Here is a 9,771-nt window from a genome sequence, read left to right as displayed (position 1 = left end):
AGTGCTACAATTTGAAGCAACAACGACAACAGAAAATGGCACAGGTAGGTGTCTAACCCAAAGTCCCTTAAAACTCTTTGTTCATATATCCATATGATTCATCTCATTTATCATGAACGACGGAAAACATCACGAGCCTCTGTTGAAGCCACCATTAGCATCACTAACATGCCGGAGGGCGCTGGTTAGATGGTCTGTGGTGATGTAATGGCAGCTAGGCTTACCTAGAGGTACTCGATTTTTATCGCTTTATTATCTCGGCATAGGAAACATCGTAGAGACAGCGGTTGATCTCATATATTTGGCTAGCTATGACTCTCTGCATAACTATTCCGGTTTTTAGAGAAGTACTCAAAATAAGGTTACGGTTAAACGTTATTAATTTTGCTGAACGACACCAATGGTTTTCCTATTTCAGTGTTGTACCTCTGGGGTGTAATGGGCCTGATAAAACTGTGTATTTATATTCATAACTAAACCGAGTACATTTATCTTATTTCAGTGTGTGTGCAGATCGATTGCTGCCTGCTGCCAATAACCTAAACTGTGGACCACTTTGTGAACTACACGTTTTATTTGCTGATACACTCTTGGATGTGTGCAATGCGGGTGTCGTTCATCAGTCCTTCATATTGCAATCACGTTTTATATACGGCGAATCTTCCATATCATATGGAGCGTAATCAGCAGCTTCGCGGTATGCATGTCTTACTTAACATAATACCTAACTCATTCCTATGACAAACATCATACTTCTAACAGTCAAAATCACCTGTTGTTTTTAGATGATAATGCCCTAACCAGTTGACGTGCGTTTCCAAGAAGGATTCTAACCCTTTGTTTGAGTCAGTGTCGAAGTGCAGTAGTCTGAAGAGGGCTGCCTACCATGAATGCTTTGTTTTTAAGGTGTGCTCTCGCTGGCGTATTCGAGCAGCAAACTCTCTCCACTTCAGGGGTACCTTTCCAATCTACAGGAATCCAGAACGTCACAGGTTAAATGCCATATAAATGGTAAATTGCAAAGCATAACAACACATTAACGATCGGCGTCTTTGAACATTTTACGCTCAGGTATAGGAGAAAATACGAATTGCGGCACAAATCTGCTGACGGCCTCGACCTATGCCTCTCAATATCGGTGTATAGTGGTGATGGGAAGGCAAACCCATCACCAGTTGTGAAATTGGAGCAAAGGGCAGTGCGGGAAAAGGTCAGCAATCAGACATTTCTTGAGGACCGGTCTTAATGGATGCAAGAGTGTAAAACTTTTTGTTTCAGCGCTACCACACATTTTGGATCACGTTATTGAAAGCGAGCCATTAAATGTGCTTTCCACCAAGGCGTCGGAACTGCCGGCACTTTTTTCATGCGCCCATAAATTTTCCGCGTAACCCAAAATCTTTTCAAATGAATATACCGTCGGTTTTGCGGTGAGGCAGCTATGATCGATCGTATGAGGACTTAATCTAGCCCTATTAAGCGGAGACCAGGTCAGATGAGGTCACGTTCACTTGCTATAAATTTATCTATCCAGAACTTTGCACACATTCCTCTGGCCCCGTCTACTACCTGATTCTATCAGCAGCATGTCGTTGCGTGTAATTGAGGGAGGCATGCTTCCCGGGGTAGGCGCGTCGGGCCGTATTCTGGCTGGTATTTCGCGAAGTCGTGGGGCGTGGTGGTGGGAAAGGATACTGTCCAAGAGACTCAAGTCGGCCTTTATTAGCCAAGTGAAGAGGTGATGGAGGGTACCCAAGGAAAATGTATGATGACAAATTTTCTTCTGCCAAAATCATAATGATTTTAGATGAAAGCAACAACAAGTAAAATATGATGATAATACAGAAAAATGTGCAAGGATAATGCGGTATTCTGTTAGCGACGATGTATTTTATTTTTATTAAACTCGCAGGGGCACCACCCCTCGTAGCAACCCCGCGCGCCCCGCCCGCTCCGACTCCTGCAGCGGCTATCGCGCTGCACTACGCCATGGCGCACGCACCGCAATCACAACACGGGCCGTAGAAGTGCGCGCGGGATAGGGGATGCATCCCCCTGCACTTAAGAGGGGATGCCGGTGCTAAAATACCGCCCCCGAGATCAAAAAAAAAGAGAAAAAAAAGAAGAAGCGAAGAAAAGAGTAAGAGGATTCCCGATTACCAGAAGCAGGTTTATCAGCTGTGGTTTAGGTGCTTACACGTTCAATGAGGCTGCCACACAGTCGCGAGATTCGTAGATGGGCAGAATTGGATTGCACGCAACACATATAGTGTTCATAGAACTTAGAGTTGTTTACATCGATGAGATTTCAGAAATTTCCACCGATTACTGGCAGCGCTACTCTACTATCAAAGCGCGACTTGTGTATAATAGCTGTCGTGAGTGCTCATGCACGTTGTCGACTGTCTGCTATGTACGATAGTATGGATCATAGTACTTTTTTTTTTGTTTTTGATTCACTAAACAACACACCAGCACAAACACGCACACCCTCTCTCTCTCTCCACGCACCCACACACAGCACGCACGCACGACACGCACACAGCACACACACACACACACACACACACACACACACACAACACACACGCAACACGCACACACACCACTACACACACAGCAAGCCACAGACAATCACCACAGGCTCTGCCTCGTCTCTCTCTCTCTCTCTCGTCTCACACACACACGACACTGCGCGCGCGCACACACACTTCTCTGTTCTTCCGCGCTCTATCTCTTCTCTCTCTCTCTCTCTCGCTGCTTCTCATCTCTCTCGTCTCTCTCTCTCTCTCTCGCTCTCTCTCTCCTCTCTCTTTCGCTCGCCGCGGTCTCTTTCTCTCTCTCTCTTCTCTCTCTCTCTCCGCCTCCATCAGCTGCATATCCCTCCCTCCCCTCGACCTTCCTCTCTTCTCTCTCTCTCTCTCTCTCTCTCTCTCTCTCGTCCTCTCTCTCTCTCTCTCACACACACCACACACAACACGCACGCACACCTCTCTCTCTCCTTGCTCTCTCAACACATAACACACTCCCTACGCAAAGGTTACGTAAATATTCAGCTTGGATGAACGCACCTAAAACGGCCTCGCTTGCACACGAAATCGTAGCGCAAATTATAATAACTGCGATTTTTAAATCGCAACATTAAGAAACGTCGATTGCGTACGCCACACAAGATTTAAGCAAGAATAGTTTGCGTACGCACTGATGAATCATGAATCGTAGCCCCGGAGACTCCAACCGTCAGTGCAGAGCGCACACGGTATCAGAGTCTACAGGTTTCTCAGCGCGGTGTACAAGAGGGGGTCTCAGGGGGTCGCGACCCCCGAGGGGGATGCTCGCGCAGAAAAACCCACCTGAGGGTGGCTAATTTATCAAAAAAATTCGGGGGAGAGCGGCGCCACGAGACCGCCCGGTTCGGCGTGCGTCCTAGCCACCCCCCATTGTAGAAAATCCTGGTACGACCACTGAAAAGCCGCGCACTATTTTATGCTTCCGAGCTTCTTGCTTTCACTTGACGTGCGAAGAGTATATGTCGATAACTTTTACCCCTCAAGAGGAGGTTTAAACAGTGGATTTGTTGAACGTTAACAAAGGACTGAGACTGTGTTTTGATGGCGTACTTCAATTGTGTGAGTCGTGGCAAGACTTAAATTTCACAGGAAAATTCTGGCATCGCAAGGTTGCCGCACCAGTTTTCGCAGAGGATTCCATTTTAGACGCCCTGTGCTCAGATATCTGTCTAAGTGGACAAAAAAGGCGCGCTTCACGCGCGCACGTACCGGGGCGGCAATGTCGCGGTTAGTTTCGGATTATCTATTCCCTGCAGCATAGTGCGCAGTGATGCCACAGCGTATCGAGAACAGAGTGAGAAGAATCGTCCGGAGATAGGTCAAATATATATTGCGCTCAAAAAATGCAGAAAGAATTACTTTCGTAACTGCCAGTTAATCATCATTGAAATAAGTAATCGTGCAGAAAATGGAATAGTCAAAACCTACAATTAAAATTTGCCAGTTTTGTTACGTCTCTTGGCATGGCTCTCTCCGTCGACATTTACAGTAGTGTCAAGGAGTAGATAAAACACACAAGAGTGAGACAACCGATCTGCCGCATTTTTACCGATTTTTCTCATCAAAATTTGGCCACCTATAAAGAACAAGTGTATACGTCTCAGACTATATGACACTAAATCACTCACCTCATCGTACTGATATTCTTTACATATATTTGCTAGCGTATGCCTGAATCGCTAATCTTGCACGAGCTGAATCGCCGATTTACCGCTTGTTTTGACGCATGTTTAGCCATTATTTATAAGGCTATCGGTGCGCTAATATTAGCAACGGACGCGTTTCAAATCATTCCTTGCCACCGAAGGGGAGAGACAAATCTAAATTCAATTTTGATCCGTGAAGAACCTGCGAGACGCGCCAGTTTATTGATCGCAACACAAGAAATTGACCATATACTTACAAAGTAAATAATACAATAAATACAATAATCCTCTGTAGTAGTTTGCAGTTAAGTATCAGCATTACGTCACGCCAGGTAACAATTACATTAAACCCCTATCGGGGAAAAAAAAACACCGCATTATTTGGAAACCGTCCGTGACTAAATATTGGCGCACCGATAGCTTCAATATGTCTAAACAGCTCGCAACAAGGTCGCCAATGTTTGAGCGTAAATTTCATCGAATTCAGCTCGTGCAAGATTACGATTTACAGCAATACGCTAGTCAAATATAGTGAGACGAATATATCAGCTACATGAAGGTGAGCGCATTAGTTCATAATAAGCTGAGGAACGGTATACACTTGCTTCTTTATTGTGGCAAATTTTGATGAGAAAAATAGATTAAAAATGCCGCGAATCGGTTGTCTCACTCTTGTGTTATTATCTACTCTGGTAGTGTGCAATGTCGGGATATGGTGAGCATGCTGGCTGTGGACGCTGCAGAGCCCGATATGGTTGACTGTCAGTCGAAATGTGTTGATCCTCCCCGACATTGAAGAAATCTGTACGTTATACGTGCGTCTGCCTTACCTCTGCCTTACCTCGATGACGTAACTGATACCGTAGCGCGCCGCGTGGGTGTTATTTGTTTATAAACAATTTAGTCCGACTGACTCTCTCTCTCTCTCTCTCGCCCCACTCTTTCTCTTCCTCTCTCTCACTCTCTCTATCTGCATATCTGCGCCTAACAAAGGTGTCACTACGCATGACTGAAATGTTACGTTTATAACCGTAGCAACAGACCTCAAATGAGCCCAGTTGCTCTGCGGCACTTGTTATGTCTTAATCAAGAACCAATACTGTATCTATGACATTTATGACAGCTTTTCGGTTTTGGAATGCAGTTTTAATAGCGCCATCAAAAAAACAGTTGTATAACTGAATATATTTAACGAAAAAAAATGTATCAAGGCTGGAATTTTCGTGCAGTGACCCTTCACAGGTTGTCTCTGTAAGCATAATGTTTGCACATCTGCGCAGGTGAAGCGATGGTCTGTCTGATGTCGGAGAAATGGCTCTGCCAGGACACGCACCACCTGCACTGGGCGCAGTCGTTCTTTGTGTGTAAACTAGTGATGAAGCTCGGATACGCGCTGATACGGACCAGCAGTGCCCCCGGCGCCCTCTGGCGGTCGGGCTGCGGGGCGCGGCACGTCGCCGCGCGGCTGGGACCGCCGGCCAGCGTGCTCGCGGCGATCGTGTTCGTCCTCTACGCTCACATCTGCTTTATCAGCGCCACCTGCAGCTGTGCGTACAGCGTCGTCATCTTCTCCTACCTGTTCTTCGAGAGCGAGACGTTCCTGCAGCTGCTGACAGACGGCACACAGTGGCTGCGCCTCGACTACCTCGAAGGCCTCGAGAAGTACTACTGCGCGGCGGCCGTGCGAGTCGCGCTCATCGTCATCGCCGCCGTGCTGTTCGTCGCGATGCTGCTGCAGCGTAACGTCGGGCTCGCGTTCCTCTGTGTGACGACGAACGTCTACATCAGCTACCGCGACCTGCTGCACAACGTCTACCGCGGCCTGCAGGAGGAGATGTGCAAGCTGGCGCGCTTCCGTAAGGCGACGCAGCACGAGCTCGCGACGCTCGAGGACGTGTGCGCCGTGTGCCTGCTGCCGATGCGGTCGGCGCGCGTCACGCCCTGCAAGCACATCTTCCACGGCGGCTGCCTGCTGCCCTGCCTCAAGCAGAAGCGCACGTGTCCGCTGTGCAACCAGCAGATCTGCTGACCGTGGGCTAGTCCTTAACCTTGCACAATGAAAATGGCTCCATTGGAGGCAGCTATCACATGCTACACATGTTTCCTCTGTGATTTCATTCGTGCACATCCCACAGAACCAAATGGGATCTTCTTCTGTTTCAGCGACTACTACATTAACCGCATCCCATGCAGACGATGTGAAATATTTGCGTATGGTTTTAATGCAAACACTTGCATCTAAAACAGCAGTGGTAGTTGCCCTGCGGCTGACGTCTTCTGGCCCAATCAGCGTCTTGCTTGTAATCGTAGAATGTGCTTGTTCCTGGGATACAAACCAGGAGAGCATAACTGAAAGTGATAAAATATGAAGCAATCATTAAGATGAATAAAAAAAATAGCAAAATAGGAGGCAAAAGTAAAAAATGATAAAAAAAGAATTTGAAAATCTATTACAATGATAACTAGTGCAATTCAGAGGTGTGATAGCTGGGGTTTAAAAAAAACTGAAACCACAGCCCGGGGGTCTGGGGGCTGGATAAGCCACTGCATGACTACTCCTGAGGGCCTGGGGCTGCATATAGGCCCCAGAAGCTTTAGGGATAAGGATGCGTTTTTCGGCAATCTCAGCCATTTCCTTGCCTTTTCTTGGTATTAATTTTTGTCCCAGTCTAGAGTGAACATTATTTCTGTAATATTTGCCGTACTAAAAGTACACTACAAATGTATACAACTGTATGTATTGTATATTTTACATGACAGCTTTTAACAGAGAACTCTTCTAATCACCACCAAACGGTGTGTTTGCGCTTTATGTGTGCTAAAATTTAACACATAGAATCGACCCAGGGCCAGGGCTGTTAAAACACAGAATTCTGCCAAAAATGGAAAAAATCACAGCTATGACAATTACACAAACCTAACAGTATTCTGCTTTACTAAAGAAAGCTTGTCATAAAAGAAAAGACGTCATCAAAACAAGCCAAAACTCACCCTTTTCACGATCCAAGGGAAATCGAGAAAGAAACACTTGTGGACGATCCACTTTCCGCTTCCTGGGCAGACCAACAGCTGTTTTCCCACCCCACTTTGGTCGACCTCTCTTTTTTATGATGGGAGGCAGTCTAATATCTGCGATAACTTGAAAAAGGGTACTATACATTGATACAGGTATGCTAGTATTCTAACATTTAGCATCAGCAGAGCATATAAATCACCGAACAGTGATACATAGCTGTACAATAGAGGACGCGTCCGTTTTTAATTGTTTGCCAGTAGAGTATTAGAGTTGTATTTTTAAAGTTTTATCCACTTCAGTGTAGACAATCATGTAAGAGAAATTAAGCGGAAAACAAAATGCTTGGCCCATCTTTCTTACCTTGTTCACTGCTAGTAGCTGGGCCAGATAGGAGCGTAGCATCTGGCTGGAACACTGTGGTGTACTCGTGGTCACCCTCTGTAGCTCGTGTGGGGATAGCATTTCCCACGCTCCGTAGGCATGCTCTTTTGTTTTCCTCTTGTTTTCTTTTTGTTTGAATCTTGTTTTGCACGGCCGTAGGAAATAGTAGCCATGCTCTTTTGTTTTCTTTTTGTTTGCCTTGTAACCTAGCTGACACACATAACACAGTCTTACTAATTTACTACATATTGCAAATTGTTTCAATCAAATGTTTCCATCAGTGACCGGGTAAGTCCGCCATGTTTGTTTATTGCGACCGTTTCGATGGGCAAGATGCGCAGATGACTACCCGGTACTGCGCATGCTGCGCATGCGCTGTGTGTGCCTTTGCAAAACAAGAGGCGCCTGCGTGCGTGCGCACTTATGAGCATCCAGTTTCGGGCGAGCGTCCAAATACTACGGTACACCCCTATGACAGCCTCTGTCTGTATTAGTAATAGTACTATTACTATTAGCTCTAGTATTATAGCCCGCGTACAGTTGCCGCAGGGCTATAGATCATTCTATTGCGAATGCTCGGGACCAACTTACCAGCCAGTCAGCGGGAACTATATATTTCTGCACAGGGAGGGGTGGGCGGGTTGTGCAGTGCTCGAAATAAGCGTTGTCCAGTTGTCCGAGACAACCAGAATTTGCGCCGGACAACCTAACCAGTCTGAGACATTGTCCGGTGGACAACCAAGAAAAAAGTTGACGAAAAAACGCACTTTATTTATATTTTTCTGACCGCGAATTGAATTTCTTTCGGCTGTCGATCGGCCTGCATTGCGTCCATAGCTAGTCCTAACCCAACCCTAACCCTAACACTAACTCTAAACCGACTCGGCTATCTTATATACGCGTGTTATAGTACACAATTAATCTATGGTGTATAACCTTTTGCTTTCAATATTTTGCATCTGAACTGACAATCAATAACCAGACGACAGAAGAATCAGTTTTTTCGGGAAAATGATCACGACCCCCTTAGATTTGGGCGTCGTTTTCCAGGTCGTGCTGTTCTTGTGAGCGCAAGAGGGGGCTCCAGGCGAGCAATCTGCATTGAAAACCACGCGGCGTCACAGCTGTGGCCAAGCCCAGGCTGGCCATGGTGAGGATTCCCAAATATACATGGCTGTATAGTGGAACTGAGAGTCTATCTAATATTTCTAGAGTAAATATTATCACGTATAACAGCTGTACAACCAGCAGATCTGCTGACCGGCGTACATGAGCCTGTAGGACTGCCGTATGTGGCCTCCAAATGTGCTAAACTGGCAGAAAATGTAGGACCACCCAGTGATAATCAGAGGTGGCAGTTACGTGTGTGTGCCTGAAGGCATGGCATGGCTAACGCCGGCGATGCCGCGAAGCCGATACGGGGGGGGGTGTCCTGAGGGTATTCCACCCAAACATTTTGTTTAAATTTAGAGGCCTTTTGGAAACGGCAAGATTTCCTGGCATTTTCAGGCTATGTTGAGAAGAACCAATTCTAATGCATTTAAAGGTCAATTTGTAAATTTCAAAGAGGAATGTAGCTAAAGCTGATGTTTTTTACTAAGTAATATAAAATATAATATTACGAGTATGATAACTAATAAAACATTGTTTACCGAGAAACGCGGAGAGAAGGAGGAGCAGCAGATACTCGACCCGACTAGGTCGTACAGCCTTGCAACCGAGCAGGATCTGCTGACCGGGGCGGTGACCAGCCTTGTGCAAACTCAGAACCAGAAGTCTGCTGAACCCGGCGCGGTAACAGCGGTGGTCATTCAAGCAAATCTGCTCCGACGGGCGGCGCTACACGCTGTGCAACCAGCAGATCTGCTGACCGGCGTACAGCTGTGCAACCAGCAGATCTGCTGACCGGCGTACAGCTGTGCAACAGCAGATCTGAGCTGACCACAGGCGTACAGCTGTGCACCAGCAGATCTGCTGACCGGCGTACAGCTGTGCAACGCGCCGAGTGCACAGGATCTCTGACCGGCCGTACAGGCGTGCATTCAGCACGATCTGCTGACGGTGGTAAGGACACTGTAACAACGCAGCAAATTCTTTGCTGACCGGTGTACCAGCGCGTTGCAACCGAGCAAGACTCTGCTGACCCGCGGCGCCCGCC

The 9,771-nt window shown here is 46.8% G+C and overlaps 2 protein-coding genes across 2 annotated transcripts in view; one reads left to right on the top strand and one right to left on the bottom strand.

Annotated features, from left to right (window-relative positions):
- The first annotated feature begins 5,653 nt into the window (after positions 1-5,653).
- LOC106812752 (E3 ubiquitin-protein ligase AMFR-like) lies at positions 5,654-8,878 on the top strand. The gene is made up of 2 exons (XM_014816719.1): positions 5,654-6,249; positions 8,840-8,878. The coding sequence occupies exon 1, from the start codon at positions 5,943-5,945 to the stop codon at positions 6,243-6,245; it is 303 nt and encodes a 100-aa protein (XP_014672205.1). The 5' UTR covers positions 5,654-5,942; the 3' UTR covers positions 6,246-6,249; positions 8,840-8,878.
- The window catches only part of LOC106812749, a 9,350-nt gene continuing 5,838 nt past the window's right edge, over positions 6,260-9,771 (bottom strand). Inside the window, exons 4-6 of the mRNA XM_014816712.1 lie at positions 7,593-7,692; positions 7,208-7,354; positions 6,260-6,565 (exon numbers count right to left, since the gene is read on the bottom strand). Coding sequence (XP_014672198.1) covers positions 7,664-7,692 — 29 coding nt within the window. The 3' untranslated portion in view covers positions 6,260-6,565; positions 7,208-7,354; positions 7,593-7,663. The remainder of the gene's footprint in view (positions 6,566-7,207; positions 7,355-7,592; positions 7,693-9,771) is intronic.

This window comes from Priapulus caudatus, unplaced genomic scaffold (genome assembly GCF_000485595.1).
Source record: "Priapulus caudatus unplaced genomic scaffold, Priapulus_caudatus-5.0.1 Scaffold682, whole genome shotgun sequence".
NCBI lineage: Eukaryota > Metazoa > Priapulida > Priapulimorpha > Priapulimorphida > Priapulidae > Priapulus > Priapulus caudatus.
This window is presented reverse-complemented; position numbering and strand designations above follow the sequence as displayed.